A 27,364-nucleotide genomic window follows, 5' to 3' on the forward strand; every position below is an offset into this window, starting at 1 on the left:
TTTTTTCTGGCACTCATTTCATGGTCCAAAGTGGGCGTGGCTGGAATGTCCGGTTTTAGGACCCGGCGGCTGCCCCGGTGAGGCAGGCAGGCAGCGACTGGCAGACAAAGGGAGCAGAGAAGCGGCGTGGAGCTTTTCCTGCAGCAGCATCGACACGCACACACATACACGCGCACGCACTCTGACATACTCCCTTACGCACTCCCCCTGCACATATCCGCTCTCTTCACTGGTGCAAGCAGCCACGCAGGTGAGTCCACTTTTGGGTGTGATTATGGGCGCACTTAATTTGAAATTAGGCACCTGGAATTTGTTTAGAATAGTTTCCAGACTTTACAGGAGACGACTGCACTCATTTTGACGCGCGCGCGTGTGCGATTGAGTTGGTTAGTAGACATAGAAATGAAAGAAAAAATTGCGTCATCTGATGCCATGTGCCTTTCCCTCCTTAACAAGAAGTGTCATTAATTCAACGTCACCTTTTTGTAATCCTGTTTGTAAAACTTACTGTTTTGCGTTGGGGCAGTGTCACACATCCTGAGCCAAAAATGATGTATGTCTGGTGATCCTGTCAGCAAACCATTGGCATATATTATCATATTATCTTCTGACAAGGTGTGAATGAATGAGGATTGTTTCAATTGATTTTAGGACTTTTATGGAGGTGCTCCTCCAGGAAGCATGCAGCATGGTAGTGATGTCACACTAAATGCAGTAACCCTCAACTAGACAATGGACCATCCTTCCAGTTAACGCTCTGCAGGAGAAGGGTCACTTCTCTGTTGGCTCTGCCTATTTGAGCAGCAGATGGGCTTGAAACCTGCTCTTTGTCAGCTGAGGAGCACCCCTGGTCCCACCCCTGTCAGCATGCCGCTCATAAAACCAAGCAGTCTTTATGTGGCTGTGATCATCACTGCAAGGGGTGCGTCTTTGCTTAAGACACAATAAATTTGAGTTTCAATTGACATGTGATTTTTTTTTTTTTTTTTTAAATCTTGGCTATAATTTTTGGCCCATTTGAAACAATGCTCTTTCTTTGCTATCGTGTATGAACTCGATGACCCCAAACTAGTGAAGTCGCGTTAAAGCTGACAAATGTGACGTTGGAAGCCTTTTTGGTTGCATTTTGGAAGTCATTTTGAGTGGTGACCTAAAAGTCAGTAGTACAGTAGATTATCTCAAAGCAAAAGTGAAAATCCAGACCTCCAAGGGTATCCAAACATTTTCCACTGAGCGCCGCATACTGAAACGTGTAAGGAAGCAGGGGCCATTTTGATAGTTTTCATTTTTCAACCAAGCTAAAACCAACCCATTTAGATATGCTATGCTAAAATATGCTAAGAAGTTATGTTCTGTATTTAAAGGTAAAGCAGCCTGCATGTCAGCTTTGTGTTGTGGGTGCCAAAGTTTATTATTATTAACTGAATTAGTATTAATAGACACTTTAATCTGGACTGTAATTCAAACATCCAGGAGTGTATATTAGACTAAACAATAAACATTTCAGAAGCTATGTCATTAACAAAAGAAAGACATTAACCAAGTATACTAAGAGATTAGTGCTAATATTTAAATTTTTTCTCGTTACAGTTCGTATCTTTTACTCTTTCGTGTTTTTGTTTTTAAGTTCTGCTGTTTTTGTTTTTTTGTTTTTTTACCTGCGGGCCAATAATGGCCCCGGAGCCACACTTTGGACAACCTTGGCTGAATTAATCAAAGGTTGAGCTAGACCAGTGGTTCTCAATTATTTTGTCATGCTTCCCCTAGGAGACAGGCATTTTTTTCACCCCCCCAATTTGAAATAAAAACCTGAGATTGGTCTGTACAAACCACTGTATGAGTTGCTGGCACCAGCATCATTCAAGCATGAATAAAGACACTAACAGACCTGCTAACCTTGAGGAAACACAGTGTTAATGTAGTGCTTATTGGCTTTGGATTCATTTCTACCGGTCATTCCTGCTTGAAAGTGCTTCAAGCATACTTGATGTTGAGTGGAAAAGGTACCTTGCTTTAATGTAACTGTTCAAGCCTGAAAGACATGTAGATGGTCCTCAAAACACAGCTTGGTTATTGTTTGGACAATCATTTGCATAAAGCCTGAAGAGGGCTGGGTGCATTGATTCTCATTTAAATGCATGCCTCTCTGTTTGGGACGTCCACTGATAGCACACACTGTCCACCTCTACAGAGTTGTTTAATTCAAAATGGTGGTCAAACACAGGACAAGCATTAGACAAGCACCCATTTAGATAGACCAGAGGCTAGGTACAGTGGAACCTCTGTTTTCGTCATTAATATGTTCCAAAACGTCCGACAAAAACCTTGGAGTAAATCCAGTTAAGTCGTTCCAGACACTGAAAAATATTAAACTTGTATTTTATAGAGAATAATATAGTTTTACATCCAGAAAAAGATGTGAAATAATTATAAATGACGAGTAGATGGAGCTTATTGTTGATCCGGACTTCCCATACATCCTGGCGAGATGGACTTCATAGTGTTTCTTTGGGGTGTCCCGGTAGAACTTTTTTACTTCCGATTCCAATATTGCAGCCTTGAATATAGGCCGAGGCAGATATCAATCAGATATCAGCACAGGTTAGAGAATAGTAGTCAGTAACAGTAGGTATGAGATAAACTGACCCATTTACTTCTTGATGTATCCGTGTAAGGTTTTATCGACAATAGGCATAATGTAGCGAGGCGCGACGTGCTCAATGGCTACGTTTGTATGCAGTCAATTAACCCTGACAGAATAGTGTGATAACGTCGGTGGGCCGATATTATCGGACGTCCTTAGCCGTAAGTCTTCTCTTGAATACCACGCCAAAAAAATATCGGAGACCCTCGTTCTTTTCCGCTTTGTTAGCCTGTCTTTGAAAGTGGTGTGCTTTTTTTCTGTAAATTTCGATCTAAACGTTTTTTGTTTTACTAAATGTTGTCAACTCGTGCTGGAAATGGGTTTAACTTTATAAATGGTCAAGGTTGCTGTGTTCATCCTCGCCACTAGGGGAACTCTGGAGGAAGAGGTGTGTTGTGCCGAAGTAACACAGAAGTATGAATGGAGAGTTAGCTAACATTTGCTGTTTTATTACCACAATTGGTTTAAACCATTGTATGCACACTAAATCAGATTTAAGTGTTATTTTCATGGGTTGCTACCAATAGCAAGTGTTCCCTGTGTTTGTAGACCTTGTGGAGCGTCTTCCTCCTTCGCCACTCATCTGTCACAAGCATCACCACTCGGTCACCATGGAGCTAGATTTTGGGCACTTTGACGAGCGAGACAAGGCGGCTCGCACCCCGCGGAGCGGCCGCATGAATGGACTCCCCAGCCCGACCCACAGCGCCCACTGCAGCTTCTACCGTACACGCACCCTGCAAGCCCTGTCCAACGAGAAGAAGGCCAAAAAGGTGCGTTTCTACCGCAATGGGGACCGCTACTTCAAGGGCATCGTGTACGCTGTGGCCAACGACCGATTTCGCACCTTCGATTCTCTGCTGGCCGACCTGACTCGCTCGTTGTCTGACCACATCAACCTGCCTCAGGGCGTCCGCTTTATCTTCACCATTGATGGCTCAAGCAGGGTCTCAGCCCTTGATGAACTTGAGGAGGGTAAGCCTTTTTTTTTTTTTAATTTTAATTTTTTAAACTCCTCCCCCTGGAGAGAAGATTTAAAAAAAAAAAAAAACATTGAAAATTCCAGAGGTTATCAGTTACATCACCGAATGTCTTGTGATGTTGAAAAGTAGTCAATAATAAGTTGCGATCCATTATATGAAGCATTAAATGAAGCCGCCGCTTGACAGGATAATCGCATATTAGCCTGTCTGGGCAAAGAAGTATTTGCCACATTGAGGCAATGATGAGGTTAAAAGGCTGCAAATGTAAATTCTTGCCTACTTTTAATGGCATAGCTGTTTAAGTCTTGCAGTCCTTCTTTTTCCCTTTTTGTTTAAACAATCAGACTTCGTTAAATTGTTTTGTGTGTTTGTTTTTTTTTTTACACAAGACAAGGTAGTTTAAAAATGATCAGCGTAACACATGTTCTCCAAACCTGCAAAGATCTTTAAGAATTTTTTTATTGGGCATCTTTGGCTGGAAATTTAATTTTTGTTTGAAATATTAATTAAAAAAATAATTTAAATATCTTTTTTTTTTTTTACATTTTGCCAATTATGCATATGAATGATAATGTTGACAAAAGGACATATTTTTTACCATTCTAAATCCTAAGGATCCTGCTCATATCTTGCATAAGCAGTTTTCAACGTCAGAAGACTTCAGTGGGAGGTGCAGCAGCTTGAGGAAAAACACAGAAAAACAACTTTGGTTATGGCAAAGGCAAAATGAATAGACTTGTAGTTGTTACAGTGAGCAAGTAAACAGTCGGGGTGAACCGTAAACTGCACAAAATAATTTTTCAAGGAGTAGGGAGGACCCTAACTGTAATCTAGTATCCTAGTTTCGGCTCGCCGTGCCACACACTTTGACAGCCCCTGATCTAGAGCAGTTAAAAAAAACAACTATACATTTAGAACATTGGATGATTTTTTTTTTTTTATGTGAAAAATAATGAAACTCATGTTGCCAGGTTATGAATAATCTTGGTCTTGACTGTACGTATATGCAGTGTGTGGCGAGTACACTTAAGAAGGGGTTTCTTGTGGGGTATAATTAATTGCTCAATTTCCCGAGTACTGTGTAATCCTGGTTTTTGTCTTTGCTGTAATCTCCCCACATTTGGACTAATTGTTGCCTTCTGGAGTCCCTTTTTTTTTTTTGTCCCTCTCTTTCTTGCTGCCTTTTGTTTCCACCGGCCCCCCCGTTTTTTTTTTTCTTTCACCAAGCTGTAGAAGAATGATGGTTACTAACTGAAAATGGGAGATTATGTTGAGGATATACCGAATGTTTTGTCAAGCAGATTTGCAAGATGGCAGTTGAATGGCTTGCAATGCTTGCTGGCTGCAACAATTTAATGAGCTGAAATCCAAGAACCGTATCATAAATTCTGCCTTTACGAAAGATAACGCTCAGTTTAGGTTTAACATGTTTTGTTGTAGTTTGCAGTGGTGTCGATTGGCACTGCATATTGTGAGGAGGTACTCTTATTTTGTCTCGTGAAGCTGAAAAGGGTAACCATATCTCACACAAACACGGCAAGATACAGTCCTAAAATACTGTTTAATAACGCTACATTCCACTGTGCAGTTGTACCTAATGTTGTGGCCGTTATAGTTTTGTGCAGACAAATATTTGTCGGCATTTATGTTGTGGGCGCATGGGAGATACTTGATATTTTTAACCTTTTTTTTTCATGTAAAGAAATGCAAGCATGAGCACAAGAAAACAAAATTTAACAAGTGTAATGAGAAATTTTGTACCCTTGAATGGTCTTTTCTTGAAAACAATCGTGCCCTTGAAATTCTCTCGACCAAAATAAGGTTTGGAACCCCCCCTGGAACTTTCAAATTAGATCTAAAGATTTAATCATCGGCTGTGTGTGTTGGAGAGAGGACACCACTGGGACTCTCCGGTGTCCACAATGTGCTCACAACACACTAACCTAATACTCGCTTCCATCTCAGGGGAGAGCTACGTTTGTGCTTCAGAGAACCTCTTCAAGAAGGTCGACTACACGAAGAACGTCAACCCCAACTGGTCGGTGAATGTGAAGGCCTCTGCCAGTCAGAAGAACATTCAGTCGCTGGCCGCCAAAGCCGCCAGCGAGCCCCGAGAGAGCAAGGACTTTGTGCGACCCAAACTGGTGACAGTGATGCGCAGCGGTGTCAAACCACGCAAGGCCGTGCGCATCCTGCTCAACAAGAAGACGGCGCACTCCTTCGAGCAGGTGCTCACAGACATCACGGAGGCCATTAAGCTGGAAAGCGGAGTGGTAAAAAGAATCTACACGCTGGATGGGAAGCAGGTATGTTATTGCTGTGCCTACCTTTGTGGTTTTGCTGCTCACGTGATTACATTGGTGGGCGTGTTGACTTTTCATGATCATTTTCACGTCCATGGTGATGGCTTTACTTTTCTTTGGCACACTGACGCTTTGGAGACATAATGAAGTCCAAAAAGTTAACTAATAAGCGATATTCATCCTCAGTATGGCTGCACAGGCACACGCAGACGAGCTATAACTACTTCTTGAGCGAGTCTTACTTACTGTAATTTCTGGTGTATAAGCCGCGACTTTTTTCTTACACTTTGAACCCTGCGGCTTATACAGCGTGGCGACTAACTTATGGCCATGTTGTAATCTCGTGACGTCTCCTTTACTTCAGAAGTACCGTAATTTCCGATGTATAAGCCGCCCATATCCATGTCATAAGATGGCATATTGTGGCGCGCACAAGTCCATGAGGACCAGGCAGCTTTTTGACAGGAGCCAATCATTAGCTATGAATAAACTGAGGAGCTTGTCAACCCATTGGAAATTGCAGGAGGTCATCACTCAATATAACCGTTTGACTCACGGTGTCATCTTGCCAACATTAAACTTATCACACAGCAACCATGCTCATATCTCAGAAATATAGAAAAATGTAAAAATTTGGTGCACAGAAAGACGTTACACAGATTTTAAAACCACAACAAAAAAAAGTTTCACACATCACATCAACAGGGTGAAACTAACCTGTGTCACGACGGTCTAATCCCAGCTCACGTTCCCTATTAGTGGGTGAACAATCCAACGCTCTGTGAATCCGTATCAGAATTGAACAGCATCCTAATTCCGTTAAAACGTCGGCTCTCTCTCTTTCGGTGAGCTGTGTCCTTCAGTGGCAGTAGTCCTACTCTAAGCAGCCATGTCTCCTTGTCTTGACAGCCAAATCCATTGCCATCCATCTTCTATGCCGCTTAACCTCAAATCCATTGCCTTAACCTGAAAGCAGCATCATAGCCGTTTACGTAGGGTCACTTGTGAAATTGAGATGGATACTTTATTCATCTCCAAGAGAACACAGCATTTTTATGTTTTGTATTTTATATCTACAGTATATTTAATGTATCTGTATTTCTGTTTAATTACGTCAGCGGATATGACATGTACGCCTGTGGAGCTAAGTACATTACCGTACGTAAGGTTTACATAGGGTCACTTGTGAAATTGCTTTATTACCCATTATTTCTGCTGTGTTTATCCTCTGGACTTCATAAGAACCACGGTACAGTGGCACCTTTGTGGCCACCTTTGAGTCATCATAGCGCGTGGATCCCTGCGTGGATTCTCCTGGATCCAGGTACTTCTCGGCTTTTAATGTTACATTTTCTTTTGTTTCATTCATCATAACATACATTGCAATCTTGGCGGTATATTTATGTTTATTGAATAATTCCAAATCCAACAGTTTTTTTACATTTGGTTATAGTATAAACTGTGATTGATGTTGCTCACTCAAGTGTGTGCAACGACAGCGACAGCAGGGTTGGCAAAACACGCCGAGGAGCCACCATACTCAGTGTGTTTTGGTTGTTTCCTGAACTTTTTTTTGCCCTTATGGAGTATCTTAGTAATGGTGTGTTCCAAATGACATATTTAAACGATTAGAAGTAGTTCTGAAGTATAGGAGATGTCACAAGATTAGAACATGACCACACCAAGCACCATGGGAAATGTAGTTCTTAGCTACATATTGGTTGCACCGGTGTATAAGCTGCAGGGTTCAAAGTTTGAGATGGAAAGTAACGGCTTATACTCGGGAATTTATGGTACGATTAATCCTTTAAATGCTGTGCCGCTTGCTAGTCAGTGAGGAAACGGTAGCTCTCTTTGGTAGGAGCCAATCGCAAGCTTTAAGGGAACTCTAAGCAGAGCTTGTCAACCCGTCAGAAACTGCAGGAGGTTATTACTCAATACAACAGTCTGACTCACGGTGTCGTCTTGGAATGCTAAAATCATCACACAGCAACTTAACACTCAAAAGGTAGCTAAGAAATATACCAATATGATTTTTTTTTAAAACTTCCAGTTTAGGAAGTTGATGTGGGTTGGCAAACCTGCTCGTCTGCGCATTACTGTCAAATACTACTGGGCTGAAGTGTGTCCTGAAGTATGTCAACAAAAAATATTCAATAAAATAAAATCGGCAAATTAACTGAAAGTTGCCAGCTTCTGGAAAAATAAGTGTCACCTTGTTGGCAGGGCCAACCAACCCAATTTTACTTTATTTACAAAGCACATCTCCACTCAAAACAGTCTGCTCATTGTCTTTATGCCACTTTGTGGTCATTTGTCATTAGATACAGGCATAATGTCTGAATTTAACAGTTACGGTAAATACTAAGAGTCAAAGCAAATATTCTTTGGTGAGCTACTCAACTGATCAGTGGCAAGCTACTTGTAGTTCAGGAGCTACCTGTTAAGATCCCGTGATAGCGTCACTGTTTTAAAGCTGGACACACTATGTGTTTATGTTGAACAACTTGGACACACAACTAACATTATTATTATTATTATTATTATTATTATTATTATTATTATAATGGTAACGAGAGCCAGGTTAAGTGACACTTAAAAAAAAAAAAAAAAAGTAAGTTGGCACATATACCATGAACGTGACAGCCATCATAATTTCCTGAACAAACCTCATTGCTTGTTTTAAAGAGAAAACGTCGCTGTGGTTAAAAAACAAAAAAAGTCACATTTGGAGTCTGTGGACCAGAGACAAGGTGGATAACTGTAGCTAGCTAGCTGCCCACAGAGAGACAGTGGAGCCAGGCAAACTGTGTAAACAACGATGGTAGAATAGTCAAACTTCAATACAAGTCAAACGTGAGCGATCACACGCTGGCATCGATAGGCTTAGACTGTGACAAGCTGTCGTCAATGAACGACACATTTCAACAGATTTTTCAGTCTCACATTAATAAGGGACGTCCCTGGTCAATACGGAACACGTACCTTTATCTGGTTGCATATGCGCGAGTACAGTAGATAAACTTCAGTCGCAATGTCTCATATTTTTGTCGCAAAATGCGACCATTTATTCTGGAGCCCTGCTTTTTGCAGAGCGGATGGAAGTTCCCAGGACTTTATACCTTCTCAGTCAGAACTACCAGTGGCCTACAGAGACCAAAATGACAGTAATGATCCGAACCATAAGGCAGGTGACCACAGACGAACGACAATGAAAGCTAATGGTCATTGTACAGCTTGGACCTTCTGTGTCATGGATCACAAACATACTTTGTCCTCTACCTTACATAACTACTTTGATGGTCACGACCGCTGAAACCACTGACTGTTGATGCATTTTTGATTTTGTATGCTACCGTTTGATCTTAATGGGTGGATGCACATTGGCGTGTTAGAACGACCTCAAAGGCTTCCCACACTTCCTTCTCTGAAGCCTAACACACCGCACTACAGCGAAAGGTTGAACTCCATCAAGGACGTCGATCAACCTCAAGTTTGTTTTCATTCAAATTTTCCCTTGAGAAAGAACCTGTTCCAACTGTAAACCAGTCGTAAAATGCAACTGTAGAATACAGGAAATGTTTTAAGCAACATTCTTAATTGTCATACATGTGATTAAAGCTAGGGCTGTTAAATGATTACAGTTTTTAATCAGATTAATAGTTTTTCAAATGAATGATTAATCACCATTTGCAACTAAATTGTCTGAAATATGCCCATTTTTACTGTATTTTATTGAAAGAAAGATAAATGACAGGATAGATTATGTACTTTAACCGTGTTATGAGCAAAGAATGGTTGCGTTCAAAGACACCACGTCATTTAAGCTGAATTCACGCTTTAAGTGTGTGTTCTGGGATTTCCAAGCATATTTAAATGCAGCAAATTGGACTTCCTTATTAAGAGTTACAAAGTGAGTGATAAGAATATCCACTTATCGTTTTTGTTTGTATTTAGATTACACATTCATGCACAATAAAGACTTTGTTGTGACGTTCGGAGTGCCCAAGAACGCATACAGTATGGCGGTCGTCTAGTGAAGTGTTGTTCCCAGGATGAACGGACTAGAAACGTGTTTGTGAGTTGGAGATACATTTATGGTGTTGAAATTGCGTTGCTGTTGTGTTCAGGTCAGAATAAAGTTTGAAAAGAGCATCAGACTCTTTTGTGACTGTCTGGGGACGCTACAATGTGCCTTCGTCTGTCGTCAGAGAGGCGTGGCTTGCCAGGATGCCTACGCGTTAATTACGCAAAAAATAATTCATAATTTCATAATTCATGAACTCAATTTGTTACCACTATTAATGCGCTATTTTTGACAGCCCTAGTAAAAACTAGGTAACCACGGGTGATAAAATAAATACGTATTTTAATGTATAAGTGTAAAAATAAATTAACCAGTGTAAAACGGTGACCCTTCCGGTGTATTTATTTTTTTACAGGCCTTCTGTTGCCCAAAAAACGTTGGTCTAATCCTATCAACGTTCCATTGCATTGATCATCAAATTATCACCAGAAAGAAACAAAGCGCATGTTATGAACATGTTTCTTTTGAAGGAATACATGCACTAATCTTCATCTTTCTGATATTATTAAAGACAGATGGTCCATCACAGCTTCCTTGGTTGTGCTCGCTCGCTTTCTGTGTAAAATGGTGGCTTGCCGGGTGGGGTGGGGGGTGGGAGTGGGGCGGGGACGTTGTCTAATGATAGATGGAGGAATTTGATTTGAATGTATTCTCCCAGGGGTGCCCTCTGTGAGCCCCCAGGTGTTTAGGTTGCAGCAGAACAGATGTGCGTTATGTTACTGCAATCCTTATACGATATTGTGCATTTCTGCACTATGCATACTTTCGTGTGTATGCATATGTTTTAAGATTTGTTTTAAAGGGATGTTGAACTATGTAGCCTAGTAAGAGTATATTGTGTGCTCCTCATTGGAGGAATGAATGAATACCTATTGAATCCATTGCTGTGATGAGATGGCTGGCTGCAGGCTCATTTTAATGCAGAGCTTGCACAATTTCTCATTTTGTGTGCGGCGCTAGATTGTAGCAGCGGTGTGTTTGAGGTGGTCTGGTAGAGAAGCGTTATTGATGCAGTGCCTGCCCCTCCCTGACTCTCTGCCGATCGTCCTTCTCCTCCTACCATTGCATAGCGATCGCTGCTCGGTCTGGTTGCTAGGAGACCACATCCCAGGCACAAAGAGAGCCCAGCTGGGTACCACATCCTGTGTAGTGGGTGTGAAAGTTTACAATCGATGCTGAATTTTGGCTTAAAAAACAAACAAATCTATTTTTAACACGCGCATTCCATCATTGGGTGTGAGCTCGGTTTTTAAAGGATGACCTTTTTGCGTCGGACACAAGGTTACAGTTTTGATATCGGTAGTTAATTGATTTTTCTTTTTCCTAAAATGCTGTGCAGACGTGAAAGACACCCTGTCGTCCTCACTTTGAGGAAATTGCTCCCATTTTCTCCTCAAACACTGCTGCTTTTCACTTCATCCAGACGGGTGGGGCCGATGGATTCAGGAGTAATTTTCCACCGTTAGAGCCAATGGCGATCACTTTTTTTTTTTTTTCTCTCCTTTAAACTGATGGGGGGAGGTTTAATTATTCCCCATTGCCTCAAAGTATGTATTTTTATTATTTGCCTTTAACAAGTACACTAATCAATCTTTATCTAATTGCCTGCAGACCTTTTGTATTAAATCATCTTTGTCTGCTTTTGCGTCTAGTGCTTAAATGCATCAAAGGATGGCTTTTATTTAATAAATGCCAAATGGTATTTGTGAGGTCGTCTTCAAGTGAGTGTCCATCAGTGTGACCCTGCTTTGAATACAGACCTTTTTTTTTTTTTTTTTTCCTGCAAATGATTTTACATAAGAGCCGGTGAAGAGCAGCAATGGAGGCGTGAGGGAAGCGACACACAAGGTGGAAGGTCACACGCTTATTGCAGGAGAACAAAAGATTTCCATTTGTTTTTAAAGTTAATTATAAGAAATGATTTGCAAGGCAAGATGGGTACATGTGTTCATGTCTTCTTAATGGCTAAATACATCTGGTAAGGGCAGGGGATGGGGGGGAAGACTACCTGCTCTTGGCCATGCTGCAGAAGCTGTTGTCATGGCGATAAGCTCTGCCAAGATGGATTCGGCTTGTGACAAAGGGCGGAATACGCTGAGTGTGCCTTTTTGTTCTTTGCATTGGGTCTTACCTGCAGTCTTTGCTCATTTCATTTCACCCACAATTCAATGTAGGCTTGTATGGGGCGTGGTCCTCATGTATCCTCATGTTATGGCATCAACTGGTGAATGTGACCTGAGGGGGGGAGAAAAGCACAATTTAATGAGCCCTGCTTCCTAGATGTTAGGGAGGGGAGGGACTGAAAAGATCAGACACCAGCTGGCCCCCATGACTGTGCAGATATATCGCTGCCTGACTCACTCATCCGCCGCTTCAAATGGGCGCTGATTGGTTAACTTGCTGATGCTGCATGCTGGTGCGCCAAGGTCACATACAGGCCACAGAGGTTTGTACAGGAGGGGATAATTTCATTTTTAGACAGTTTTATTCCCCTATTTTCTTAATGTTTTTTTTTGTTGTTGTTGTTGTCGTAAGGGTGGTGCAAACACAGAGCAGATTTCCATGAAACTTTGCCGAGCAATGACAGATGGGCTAAATAAGAAATTGAATGACGGTCTGTTTGCAACTTTTTCTGTTTTTGTCATTTGGATGTTGCAAAATAAACTTATGTCACTGAGTACTCAGTGCCCATGACGTTATTACAATGCTATCTCAATTTTTGGACACATTTTTTGTAAATTCTTGCCAAAAAATAGCTTGGTTATCGTATTGCCAAACAGTGCGCCTAACAAACTGGTCAGTTTTCCCAAGTATCATTCTGCAGTGGCAGTGCCCAACCAAAGTATCCTCATGTTGGTGAATCTGGTGGTTCTTTTACAGTTGGGACACAATCGGCAGATTCCGGCCAGGGAATCCTTTTTAATCGTGTGTGCGGTTGGGTTTTGCTCATAGAACGCACACAGAACGATGAACGCCATATGTCTCTTTTCTTCCTCCTACTAAGTGCACTCTTTGTTGATGAGGCGTTCAAGTTTACTGCATATTTCTGAGTGTTGGAGGAATCTGTGCTTTGTTTTTGTTTGTTTGTTGAGGGCAGCTTCAGGAAAAGTGGCAGAAGTTTGATAAAGAAGGTGAGAAACACTATTGACGTCAAGAAAGAACTCGTAGCAAAGTACAAAGGTAACATCCATTACAATAGGATTGCAATCTACAGGTTACGGGGGGAATGTTTTAAGGGAGACCCATGACAGATAGCGAGCTGGGTGTGTGATGATTGTACCCCCTGCTGAACTTTACAATAAAGTTTGAAATGAGCATTACAGCGCTAATGGGCTCTAAACACGGTGACGTCGCCTCTAGTCCATTCATTTTCAATGGAACCGACGCAACAGAGCGATTTATCGCAGGTCACCAACCAAGCGACACAAAAGTCGTGCATGTTAAATTTTGTGCACGTCATTGTGCACACGCTGGCTTGCGACGCGATCCCAGAAAAAGTTGAAAACTGTTCTACTTTCCATCACTGGTCGTCATGTGCGCGATAATCAGCGGGAGTTTCATTGACAGACCAGTGAACAGACAGGATGCTACTCAACACTCTCTAAGGTAAACATGGAGGAGGAAAAAAAAATCATACTTGCCGCGTCAGATTTCCAGGAGCAATTTGACATTTTAAAAAAAATTTGGGAGAAAAGAAAAAAAAGAAAAAAAAAATGGGTTTGGTTTAGAATTTTTGGTTTAAAAAAAAAAAAAAAAAAAAAAAATTCTAAATGTCAGTTACTTCTTAAACCCATTTTATTTATTTATTTTTACAAGCACAAACAAATTTGTCTTTTGTAATTGAAGTACATGCAGCCTTTCCTTCTCCAGGAAATACTTTGTTGTAAAAGTCTGATCACCTTCTGGTGAGTTCGGGTATACCTGTATAATCCTCCATCTTGGCAGTCAAATTCATTAATTCAGCAGAGCATAAAATATATTGAATGCATTTGATTTTCCGCTAGCTAGTGCTAGCAAAGGGGGACGAGGGGAACAAATGCTCGCTTTTCCTGTCTCTGACAAGCACCCTTTTTAGATAACGCTTCCGTGTTCTAAGGCATTGTGAGTGCGGCGTTGACGAATTGCAGGCGAGTGTGTTGTGAACTCAGTAGCTAGTCGATGTGGTGCGTAGAGGTGTCAATATGCCAGTAATGTAGTTCTTAGGAGCAACAATGTTAATAACAATAAGTTTGATTAATACACGTTACATTCTGTAAATGGAGCGTTGTTGGCGGTTTTGGAGGTTTTTTTTCCCAGAAGGCGGCGGAATAGGTTCGTCCCGTTACGTGCATTCTTAGTTGCCTCTTTTTAGCTGTTTTTATATCTTTAGAACGCACAGGAAAAAAATGTGTGTTCATGTCTCTCATAAGGATTGTGGATGATGGGCAAAATTCCAAAAAAGCAGTTTAAAGAACATTTTTAAAGGATTTGGAGTAATACGCAAAATACATTTATAATAGTTCAGTGGACAAATATTAATATTTTATTGTTTTGTTTTTGGGGGCTCTGCCTCACCTGCCTCCCCAGGCCGCACATCACTGTCTAAATGTCCTGCAGATGGGCAATCTAATGGGCACATACTGTAACTTTACAATTTATGGTGTCAGAGGGATGATTGGGGAAACATGCTTTCTAACTCTAAATGCAGGAAATGCATCTCTTTTTCTTCTCACTTGGCTACAAATTGACCCCCATTTAGGCAGTCTGAGTCACTGGTCAGTTGGGCTGAATAATTCAGTCGTGATTTTCGGGAGGTCATGTGGTCCCGACAGCTGGTGAGGCAGAGATTAGGGGATGGGCTGGATGGCACAAGAGTGTGGAGCGGATTCTGGTTGGAGTCTGTAAGGAGCCAGTTAAGACTCCCTCCTTCTCAGTCCATACACATTCATTCGCATACTATCAAATCTGCACACAAGTTACGTTGTTTAAAATGAATAGATTACAAAAAACCCGACTGAAGCTATACTGACAGTGTTGAGTGGCGTCACATGTTCTCATATGTCCCTCACCTCCGCACTGTTGTCAGGTTTATTTGACCTTTTTCCACGTGGACAGAAGATACTTTCCAAGCCGGTTTCCCATGTCATGTTTCAAAGCGACTCTTGACATTTTGAGAGCAAGCAGAAATGTTTTCCATAACAATTGCAGCAACTGTAGCCGGCTGCCAGGCCTACGCACAGCGGATACATTATTTATATGAGCATTTATATATAAGATGAATTGTAAGGGCAATCTGCACGGCAACTGGACAGATAATGTGCAGCTTACAGTTTATGATCTCTGGTGGCAAATGGGATTAGTCTGAGTGCTTTGCTTTAGAATGCTTCAATGTTGTCATGCAGATAAACGCAGGTTATTTTAGGCTTTGTAGATGCTCTTTACTGAGTCATCTTCTTCCTCCTGAACTTACTTTTTAGTACTTTTTGAGGTTTGACACACCTACAGGAAGTGCAATAGAGGGCCTGCCGACTGGCTATCTCTATTCTAGTTCATCCCAAAGGTGTTCCCACAAAGTTTGACGCATAGAATTATCTAGGCTGTCTTGGTAAGATGACAAATTAATCCACATTCCTGATTGATTTTAATTGCCAGGTATTTCTTGTCTATGCTATGTTTGGAGGAAATTGTTTTAAACTTTTAATATTATAATACAGTGGTGCCTTGGTTAGCGTCAATCAGTTCCAGAAGGTCCAACTCAAACCAAAACGGACTCTAACCAAAGCAAATTTTCCCATAGAAAATAATGTAAATCCAGTTAATCCGTTCCAGACAAACAAATGTTAACACACAACGCATTTTATAGACAATAGTTATAGTTTTACATGCACACAATAATGCAAGCATAATTACCAATGACAACTGTACACTTTACCTAGTTTTGCAAAGATGGAGGGGGAGGAGAGGAGATTATGCTTGGAGGTCAACTGTTTCTGCACTCATGCCACAAATCTATGCAGAGAGGTCTGTTAAAGGCTTTTTAACATGCACAGTTTAACATTTAAAAAAAAAACAATGCTACAAAGATGACATGAAAGAGAGAAGTGAACATTTTACCCTTGGACAAAAACAAAAAAAAAAACATTCACATATACCACAACCACATAACAGAACACTGTTCACCAAGAAAACAATGCTGTTAAATTTGCCTAATGTAAAATCCATAAAACCACCGCAACCCATGTGCAAACAATGCTGAAGCTAGGGGTAATTGTGTAGCATCACGTGGGACTGAATAATGCCACGACTGCTTCACAGATGAGGGAAGAGGTGGTGACAGTGCATATCCATGCGGGAACAATGTGCTTCCGGCCACGGCCCACAATGCATCAAGGGATTTCGTCTTGGTCGCTTGATCCTAGATGGTAGCATAAACAAACCAAACGGTATCTGGATGCTAATCAAGCGGGCGAATGCAAGCCAAGGCAAAATTTTAGCAAAACTTTTGGATGTTAACCAAAAAAAACACGCTAACTGGGGCAGACATTAACCAAGGTACCACTGTATATATAGAATGATTGAGTCATAGTTGGGGATGGGCATTACAAAGGACTGTGTGAGGAATTGATTGGTCATTTGTGTGTAAACAATTGAGGCAAAATGGAGTGCAGTAGTTGGCTGCAAACAGCAGAGGTGGTGTTGAGCCACTCAATTACTTTAGCTTGGAGTCTAAAAGAACACAATGGATGAATTAACAGAAGAGGACAATGATACTGTAAATGATTTCAATTTAAATGAAGATGTGGATATTTTTCACACATCCATACCTTTTTTTTTCTTTGTACTTTTCAGGAGGACTTTCTTTTTGGCTGTGCACCTTGTTTTTTTGACAACCAGTGGATTATGTTAATTGTCGGTCGTATCCAGTGACTTGCAGTCAGGAGAGTCAGATGAGGCACAGCCTCATACAAAAAACTAATAACTAAATATTAATATTTGTCCTTTGATTCCAATTAACCTAGCATGCATGTTTGTTGAATGTGGGAGGAAGCCGGAGTACCCAGACAAAACCCATGCATGCATGGGGAGAAAATGGAAACGCCACACAGAAATGCCCAACGGGGATTCGAAACAAGATCTGACAGATCTGACCGTGTGGCCAACATGCTAACCACTAGGCCACCTTGCAGTTAATTGCCATCTCTAAATTGTCCATAGGTATGAATGTGAGTGTGAATGCTTGTCTATATGTGCTCTGCGATTGACTGGCGACCAGTCCAGGGTGAGGATAAGCGGCACAGAAGACGGATGGATGTACGATTCCACTCATTTTAAATATATTTTTTTTAAAGTAAAAAATGCTGAACCTGCAGATTTCCTGATCAAATGCTGGGAAGAAACCTAGGGTGAGGCCACCGTCAACATGACTTCTCGCTTTAGTGCGCAAGCCCCCCTACTGTTTATCAGCAAGTCGCCAGTAATACTTGTATAATGTTGCAGAAACATTTATTATACACCATGAGTTTCTTCAGCCTGTGTAATGTCTTTAATGCAAGTGTGATGTCATTATTCGTGCTAATCAGACAATACAATACATACACGAGGCACTTGCAGTTCCGCTGCAACCTGAAGGGGTGGGGTCGTGCATGAGCTGGAAGGAGGTGCTTCCACACAGTAAAAGTCAGCGTTTTTTTTTTTTTTCCTGCCAACACTAGTCAAATACATTAAATATATTTTTATGCTCTGCTGAATGAATGAATTTGACTGCCAAGATAGAACACTATACACCCAAACTCACCTGCGGGTGATCAGACTTTTACAAAAAAAAGTATCAGAACTTTTCCTGGAGAAGGAAAGGCTGCATGTACTTCATAAAAGGTAAGAACACAAATGTTAAAAGAAGAAATAAATGGGTCCGAGACACAGAGGACACAGCCTTTATCTCTCCAGCATAGTCCTGCTGAGAGCTTAAGGTGGCAGCCTTTAGGATAACCATTTGATCTCTTTAATCAGCTCCGCTCTTAAAGCTATTAAAACAATCCATCCTTCCCTTCAGGCCCATTTCAGCACATTTCTCCTCCAGTGGCTGCACTCTGGAGGAAAACGCGTGCTTCTATTTTATGGTAAAAGGTCTGTTGCTCTTCTTGTCAACACCTTACCCATTAAATTAGCCTAGCTAGCTAATTAACATTTAATCCCTGGAGTCAAAGCACCAGTTAAGTGGATCAACCAGGCTTTTATTCTGGTTGGTGGAGGCCGTTCTGATGTGCACTATCAGCTGTAGAGAGGTGGTTACAGCTGTTGGATGCCACGCCACTAAGTCACCACTACACACTTGTAACGTGTTGGCCAAGACAGCTGCTGGGGTGGGACCTTCCCAAAGTATCTGCAGCTCATAGTTCGGATGTGTATCGCCATATGTGCCCTGATGCATCTACCCCATCCCCAAATATGACACTACGGTGTCATTCATCATGCCACATGTCCATTATGTGGATTTGTTGAGTCTACAAATTGAAGTTCTGTAGCGTTTGTTGGTTCCAGTGGTGTTTTTATGAGGCCGGATGGCGGCCGAAGTGGGCTACATACCAGGAAAACTACACAACTCTTGTTCTGGCGATTGTGTTTATATTCCAATAGCAATGTACTAAACACAGACATGCAGTTAATTTATGAGCACCTCCATGAAAGGGATTGCTTGGATTCTTTTTCCTGTTATGTAACACATTTGCTCTGCCACTTATCAGGTAGAGTTCAAATGGCTCAATTATCACAGTCACAGGAGACCGATGTGTCGGGGGGGGATGCCCACTAAGGTTGCAAAATTTTCAGGACTTGTTGAATGTTGAACATGTCGATTGTAAATAAATGGGAAGTGGAACATATTAAAATTTTGAGGAATAAACTCAATTGTCAAATGTTAATATAAAAAAAAAAACGCTGCAGTATAATCAGATTGTATACAAATGTCATATTTTGTGTTTTTAGCCTGCAGGCAACATTTTTTTTCATTCCATTTATCTTGCACTTTTTAAAAAGTTAACTGAAGTACTGTTTTAAATTTTAAAAAATGTGTTGGATGCGGTCAAACTTTAAATATTGCTAACCTTCCCATTAAATTAGTCACACAAAAAATATTACTGTAATGTTTTGGACATGCACTGGCATTGTTGTTGTTCCCCTTTGCTTTATTTGTGTGTTTTTGTCTTTGAACCTCACAGGTCACTTGCCTTCAAGATTTCTTTGGAGATGATGATGTCTTTATTGCATGTGGACCTGAGAAATTCCGCTACGCACAAGACGACTTCTCTCTGGATGAAAACGGTACTATAATTGTGTTTAAACAATTTTTATTGCACAACTACATGTAACAAAGTATAATGCTCACTTTGGATTGGCGCTATCAGAGGTATATTAAAAAATATGTTTAGCATTGTAGTTTGCAGTGGTGTATAACTGCCCTGCATCTTTTCTAATTTTTTCCCTCTAAATAGGATCATTATTGCCTATGGAGCTCTTTGCTTGTGAATGTAAGGAAAAGATGAGGTGTCAGAAGGAGGCCAATAAGGAGCTAGACAGAAGGGAGTCTGTTATCTGCAGGCGCCAGCAGGAATAAGAAACAAGGTAGAAGAAAAACCATTAATCTGCACAGCGACAGGTTTAGGCCAGCTGATGTGTCGCTGCTGATACTGCAGAGAAATGTTAAACCAATCCTCTTAGTCCCTAAACTCCCTTTTTTCTTTTTCTTGTTTTTCTAAGCAAATCACCTCCAAATATTGGTAGGGCTCCAATGCAAGTGCTGTATCAAAAATGGTGCCTCGGGTAAATAGGAAGGTTACGATGGAGGAGAGACATGCTAGGGTCCCTGTGAGATTGAAGGAGTATAGATATTATAATTAGCAGCTAGAGAAGAAGGGTTTTTTGGTTGAGTTTTCCTACAGTGTCAAAGTGACAATTCTGACGTCTTTTAATCACCTCTTTGTGACATACGGGAGTCATTCTTTGTCTGCATGTTGCTAAACAAAAGCATGATCAGCGCCGGTCATGCTTCATGGTCCACACTATGAGGTTGCCAGGCAACCATCAATGGAGTGTGCAGCCAGTAGCCCTGGGCAATATCATATTAACATTTTTAAACTCCCATTTCAAAAATACCCTGAAAAGCTGTGTTGGATTTAATCGTGCAAGGTCATTTTCTTCTGTTGGGTCACGCAACTTATTTGAAGCATTTTCTGCTTCTTCAGGCAAAAAAAAAAAGCATTGCGTAGATGGCAGATGTTGCAGAACTGCCAGTCAAGTCATTGAAATATTTAGCTTGCGTTTCATGAACGTGTGCTTGTGTTTTGCAGAGTGCAGAGTGATGAAGAGTCATAAAGTAGTACACCGTGGTTCAATCAAGAGTCCTCTATCCTTCCAACGCTGCAAGTCTCCTGCAGAATCAAGTAAGCTTTTTTCTTTGTAATATTCCAAGTTACTTCTATTATTTTTTTTAATGTATTTATTTACAATGTTTCTATTTTTTTTTATTAGTTTGTCTTTTTACTTTGTGACTGTGTGGATTTTCTCAAGCTTGATGATTCAGTCTGATGGGATAGATTGTGGTGGTTTATGGAGAGTTAAGTGGTAGTACCGTCCATTCCTCACCACTTTGAGGTTCAAATTTTGCAGCTTTACTCGTCGCGTTTTTCAAAAATATAAGGGTGTAAGTTCATGTATAGAGTGCTCTAATTAAAAAAAAATGTATTTAGAAGCTCATAAACAGGTTGTCTATGAAAATATTTGAGAAATAAGTAGGGGTGTCACAAGACGCTAACGAGATTGAGTCTACGGGATTTGTACTTTTTTAAGAAAAGTACAAGGAAAACGTATGACAATACATTGCAGTCTAGTGATTTCATTTCAAGTACGTTGCACTCTGTATGTAAGCTCGCGGCCCCCGCCTCCACCCACCGTGACAGAGACTGTTTGACTGACAAAATGGCTCACTCCGTCGATGCCGTTGTTCTATGGAACAAACGCGCCAAGGTGCCGAAACCAATGCACAGAGTGAACTCTCTTCCATTCTGTTTGGAGGCGGGAGACAAGGAAAACAGACACACATGCACATGGTAATATTTGAATGCTGGCAAAATGAGTTAATTTTCATTAATTGTGATTTATTATCATCCCAGGTCTAGTGCCCGCAAGTTTTTTTTTTTTTTTTTTTTTTTTTTTTTTTTTTTTTTTCTCTGAACGAGAAATCTTGTCATGTTTTAATCTGGCAAGATCTTGTGACACCCCTATAAATAAGGAATACTGCTTTTGCAGAAATTCACTTATCACGGTCAGGTGTAGAACCAATTAACCACAATAAACTATTATTTTATAAATATATATTTCATAATCATCAAATGCAGAAAATGTTATAGAAAATAACACAAAGGGTCCTGATGGAAATGAAAACTAGGCCATTTGTAGCCTGGGTAATGAACTCGGTAAGAACGTGAGGGAAGAGTGACACTATTAGCTCCTTAGATTCGGTGACATCCCAACATAATGTCGTGCTTCTGTTCTGGAGTCCACATCCTCGTAAAGGTCACATGGATGCCTCCATAGTCAACGTCGTCAAGTTAGGAAGCCGTTTGGCATTTGGTCTTTCGCAGTTAGCTTATGTTACTCCTGTTGATGTTGACTTGTGTTTCACCATTCTGCGCTGTTATTGTTTTATTCTTTTGGCTTTTTTTTTTTTCAGTGCCTCTCACGTGTTAAACATGTTAAAGCATTTGCAAATAAATGCCATTTAATTTGCTTTGGATTGGATTTAGTTTATTTGGATGATTTTAAGGTCATTATGACAAAATAAAGCTGTTGCAAAGCAGATTATTTTTAGCGACTGGCTGGAAAGTAGTCAGATTGTAATCTGTTTTGTTAAAGTCTGTATATTAAAGGTGTATGGCAGTTTTCGGATGAACATTTTCCGCAAAGTTCCGCCTCCGTTTTTGTACACGGTTTTGGTATCTGTGCAATATTGCTTGTATCAACCTAATCCATTTGCCCTGTACTGTATCGGCCCGTGAAATCGAGTGCCCAAACAAAGCACCCTACACGTTGCTGACTCGCTGTCCGTGCATTTTTTAAAAATTGAGTCCGTCTGCTAAATAACCCGCCACGGGGCCAGGGAAAGTTGCGGGTCCCAGCACTTGGATAAAGAAGGTGAGAAACACCACTGAATTCAATCTCAACACAATACCTCCTTGTCTTTGTGTCATTGAGAAGAATAGGAGATATTACTAAAATCACATTCCATCATTAAAACAAGAGTGTAAACAACCTCTTGCTGTTTGACTGAGGTATTTAAACATTTCATAATATCCAAGCGGCAAGAGGAGATGACGGCTGGAATCTTTTTATTTGGAGGAAAACCACCAGAGGAAACTGTTGCCAGAAAATGAACACCTGAAAATGCAATCATGTGTTCATTTCTGGCATTTTCCCCAACATGCCGCAAATTTCATCTTCCCTTCTTTGCTGTCAAAAGCCACAAAGCAGGTGTGTGTGTTCGATCCCCCACGTGCACACAATGGAGGCGATGTTGAAGTGGGGGGGCGGGTGACTTGAAATGAAGATGTTTGGGGGGGTTCACTCCTTTAGCTGACTTGATTGCTTTATTGATCGGCGTTGAATGGGAGTGTCATGCAGATGGCCGGCCAGCTGTTTAACATTACCTGTAGTTGGCGTGTGCATGTAAAAATATGATTACTACATAGACACTGTAGTTTTCCCCAGTAAAAAGACTAAAAATATTGGTTTGGCGGAGTGTGAGACAGTGTCTCAAATATCCCCCATGCCGGATTAAATTTTCCATGGAATATTAAAGAATCCTAAGAAATCCAAAGCTAGACAGTGTGGGATACTTTTTGGGGATTTTTAGACTGAATTGCAGCAGACATAAGTGGTTTGAGGGAGGTCGTCTTCTTAATGACACTTTTAGTGTGTATAACAGTGGTTAAATGAAGCTTGCATGCAGTATTAACAATGAAGCTTTGTCCAAGTTGTGTTTAAAAGACTCTAGTGGCCACCTGGCTCTTTTTAGCACATGTAGACACAAAAAAAGGGCTTCCTTTTAACCACTTACAAACTCTTCTGCTGCTCTTTTTAGATGTAAACATGAATGTGAATCCTAGCGTGGCACAAGAGGACCCGACGACTACCCCGATTTAACGGTTTCACTTGGAATGTTTGTATTTTTTTTTCTGCAGCGAGGCCTCTTTTGCAACAGTTGATTTTGTTTGGTGGCTCACAATATAGAAAAGTGCATCCAAAAGATCCTTTAAAGTAAAATGAAGCATTCTAATGTATGATCAGATATGAAACTTTCTTTTCTCACACAGGGAATACCATACTGACCTGAATATAAGACAAATCTGAATACAGTGGTACCTCTGATTGCGTTAAGTGTTTCGGAAGGTTCGACGAAAACCGAAACGTTGAAAAAACCGAGGTCGTTTTCCCCCATACAAAACAATGTAAATCCAATTATTCTGTTCCGGACACCCAAAAATATGAACAAAAAATACATTTTGGAGTATAATTATAGTTTCACGTGATCACCATTGTGCGTGCATGTGTGCGACAGGAAGAAAAACTCTGCTCGCTTGGGGAGAAGGCATTTGGTGCCACCTGTTGGCTTGCAAGTACTGTATAAATCTACTGTATAAATCTAAAACTGGAAAGGGCATCTTATATTTGGGTCAATACAGTAATAGAAACTGTCGCCATTATGAAACCTTTAAATGTAGATGATTAGAATCTTTCATCAGTGGAAGGGGGAAAAAAAAGTTTTTCTACCTTTTTCCGTTCTTTAGTAATCAGCAGTAGAACGCAGGTAAGTTTCAGGACAGTTGCCGACTAGAAAAGGGAGGGAAAAAAGCCTTTTTGTGAAAAGATGCATTTGAAGCATAACTTTCACTTTGACAGAAATGTTTTGCTTTTGTGACAACACAACACAGTTTTTAACATCAAAATAACAATTTTAAAAATACTGTATATAACCCCATGAACTATTTTGTTTCTCCTTCCTCTCGTGATCCCTACCAAGCTTTTACCAAATGCACTTTTGCCATTTTTATGGCATTTAAAATTGCTCTCACGCTCCATCCACTGGTAAGGAGTTGCCTCAGCACCGCCTTTTCCGCCTCTCGCGTGTTTTATAAAACAAAAAAAATCGTTGGGATTGGAGGTTCACATTTATAAAAACGTATAACTACGTTTTTGAAAACCTAAATGTTTAACCTTAATAGAGCCCTGTAAACATTAAATAACACCCCTATAGTCACCGTTACACTCGTATTGCGAATATTGTAGACATCCATCTTCTATGCGACTAGGATCGCGGGTGTGCTGGAGCCTATCCCAGCTGACTTCGGCCGAGGGGCGGGGGTACATCCTGGACTGGTCGCCAGTCAATGTAGTAGACACCATAAGCAATATGACGACATAACAGACCGTTGGTATTGGGAAAGTTCCTTGTATCTCCAACGTGTAATGTGGATCGATCGCGCATGGCATTAACAAAAAAGTTGAACAGCAGCCTATCATCCATCTTCACTGTGACGTTTGTCACTTAATTGATATGTTCAGGCCAGTCTGACATACGGACGTACACTCAAACAGTCCTGCTATCATTGTTTACATCACATTTGCGCAACGCTTATACCCAGGCTACAGGATCTCTGAAGTGACGAGAAGGCCGCCGCTTTAAATATAGCAATATACCGCTATGTAAATATCAGCACAGTGCTTTTTGATTTTTACTTCTGAAATCTGAATAATTCATGGTTTAATGGTCAGTTTATTCAGTAGGCCTTCCTATTGTTAAGACATTGTAAGATGCCATGTTTGCTGTGGTCATTTAGATACTGTATTGACAGTATACAGGAAGAATGCATTTGCAGTACATCCTATTATACAAGTGTGAATCTGCACTTCCTTAGTCAGTGCTGCCATTTCCATGCTGTACTGGAAGAAATAACTAATATAATATATTGTCATATCCGTATTATGTCCCGCCCTTACTGATGTCTTTTTGCCGTCTTCCTCCTCTCGTCCGCAGCCAATGGGACAGGCTCCAGCAGCCAGATGTCCACCCCCATCTCCAAACACTCCCCCATTTCCACTCCCACCAGTCCTGGGCCCAACAACAAACAAAAGGTACCAACACACCCTCGAAACATCCTCTTAATGCCTTCGTTTGGACACTGAATGCATCATTTGAATTCGTTTCCAGGACCTCTACCTGCCCTTATCTCTGGATGACGACGATTCCATCGGGGAGTCCATGTAGACTCTTCTCCAGCAGCATTAAGCCCTTTTCTGTTGTTGTTTTTTTTTTTTTTTTTTTTAATAAAGACCTGTGCGCATCCTGTAAGAGCGCCACCTTGTGGTCGAGGCAATGCACTGATGCCATTTGCTGGTTGAGAACACACACCATTTCTTTTTCTTTTTTAGAAAGCCAATTTATCACCAAACTCATCACACAATGGCACAAATGTTTAACTGATGATGCACTGTTAAAAAAAACTATTTACTGGATGCACTCTTTGCACTCCAAGTACACAATTCCAAGCAGCAAATGGGTGATTTTAGCAGACAAATCTGGCTAAACGTTTTTACGACTTTATCTGTCGTGTCCCTGGTCCGAAAGGTATCCCCTTTTTTCAGATGAATCCTTCCTAACTTGCTGTAAATACTGTGCATAGTTCTCACATCCTTCTCTGGTTTTTCCGGTTGCCATTGCTGTGCTTCCGTAACGTCGTCATAACAATCTTTACAGCTGATTCCTCTTTGACTCCATATATACAGTAGCAGGCTATACATGGTTGTTACATCATATACCCTCAGTGTTGTACATAAAGCAGTGCATGATACATCATTTTAGGGCTTTAGGTGCATATAAAAAAAAGCTGATTTTTGAAGGACCTAACGGTGCATAAGACTGACCAAAGTTCAACTCTTAATTAGGCCAATCAGTACACGGCAGTGTTTTAGTCACATTTTTACAATTTAACAAACCACAGATGAATAAATAATAAGAAATAAATAACTAAGGTTGCAATGCTTTGCAGGATTTATTGAAAAGGGACTTTAATTGTGAAAATATTCCATAGAAGGAACACCTGAAGTATGTACCTTCTGTGGCTTGCCTGGCTTTTAATATTTTATAAAGTTTAATTTTATTTGTAAGGGGTCTTTAATTTTTTTGTATACTTTTTCCAATGCTCCCTGTGCAGCTCTTATTAAAAATACTGTATTACAGTGGGAATGTTTTTTTTTTTTTAAATATATTCTACTGAAGAGTTCTCAGGTTTTGCAGGCAACGAAGCCTGAGCCTCTTCTAATTGGATGACACTGAAGCACAAACGGCTGCAGGCACTTTGAATGTTAGCACGTACCGCAATTACAATGCGTGACCACAATTCGTGCTGCTTGTGTGGCATATTTTCTTTTCAATTGAGCATCTATGCATTTAGATGGAAGGATAGTGAAGAAATGTCCTTGCAATTTGTCATGAGAAGTGTGTCCAAACTGTCGACAAGCTCCATCGCCATCGCTAAACTGCTCGTGTTGTCATTGCAACTTTCTGTCCAAAAGAGGGCGCTGTCGCGCAAGTCTTCGCCCACCATTTTCTGCAAGAGTTCTGTATAGGTCCATATGTTGGTTTTCCTACCGTTTTGTTTCTTCAGCATATACAACAATGTGTCTTGTGTAAACTGGCCACCACCATATTAGATGGCTACAGTGGTGCCTTTTTTGACTACTATTTTTGCTTTAAAAATAAGAAATGCAAGGTATGCGCTTTTTTTAACCACTTTGTAACATCGTGTTTTCTTAAACGAACCCTCCAAACACACTTTGTTTTGTAGAGACACTTGATCAGTGTAAATACCCTCCTTCCTGCCCCCTTTTTATATTCCACCTATGCCTTTTTCCCCTTGAATAACTTTTTTTTTTTCCTCTGGAATTTACAATATTTTTAGTGGTATTTTGCTATGTCACAGTGGCTTGTTTCAGTGCTCCATTCAATGTATTAACTGGTATCTTTTTTGCAATTAAAACAGTTTTACTTCACCTGTGTGTTTTTCATTTATTCAAAGACAAGAAGCACATCAAATCTTATGTTAAATTCCCAGTGCTGATTCCAAAATATGTATGAATCACTATCAATCCATACTAAATGAAAAAAAATTGTGTTTGAAATGGCGTTTTGTACATATTGAGGTCAAAAGGCTATTTCATTACCATGGCAACCAGAAATCTGGGTTTAGAAATAACTAGAAACTATTCTGGATCACAGGCTGGCCTAATTAGAGGCAACTATTAATGGTAGTACTGT

The 27,364-nt window shown here is 40.6% G+C and overlaps 1 protein-coding gene and 1 long non-coding RNA gene across 2 annotated transcripts in view; one reads left to right on the plus strand and one right to left on the minus strand.

Annotated features, from left to right (window-relative positions):
• Positions 1-97: 97 nt before the first annotated feature.
• Positions 98-27,099, plus strand: LOC129169494 (neuronal migration protein doublecortin-like). Its single transcript, XM_054755982.1, has 7 exons — positions 98-250; positions 3,194-3,619; positions 5,593-5,933; positions 19,215-19,317; positions 20,343-20,435; positions 25,085-25,182; positions 25,259-27,099. Exons 2-7 carry the CDS (start codon positions 3,256-3,258, stop codon positions 25,313-25,315), a joined length of 1,056 nt encoding a protein of 351 aa, XP_054611957.1. The 5' UTR covers positions 98-250; positions 3,194-3,255; the 3' UTR covers positions 25,316-27,099.
• LOC129169496 (uncharacterized) overlaps positions 6,443-27,364 on the minus strand; it is a 30,678-nt gene continuing 9,756 nt past the window's right edge. Inside the window, exons 2-4 of the long non-coding RNA XR_008566440.1 lie at positions 23,821-23,880; positions 12,149-12,252; positions 6,443-6,896 (exon numbers count right to left, since the gene is read on the minus strand). This is a non-coding gene — a long non-coding RNA (uncharacterized LOC129169496). The remainder of the gene's footprint in view (positions 6,897-12,148; positions 12,253-23,820; positions 23,881-27,364) is intronic.

This window comes from Dunckerocampus dactyliophorus, chromosome 16, assembly GCF_027744805.1.
Source record: "Dunckerocampus dactyliophorus isolate RoL2022-P2 chromosome 16, RoL_Ddac_1.1, whole genome shotgun sequence".
NCBI classification, from domain to species: domain Eukaryota; kingdom Metazoa; phylum Chordata; class Actinopteri; order Syngnathiformes; family Syngnathidae; genus Dunckerocampus; species Dunckerocampus dactyliophorus.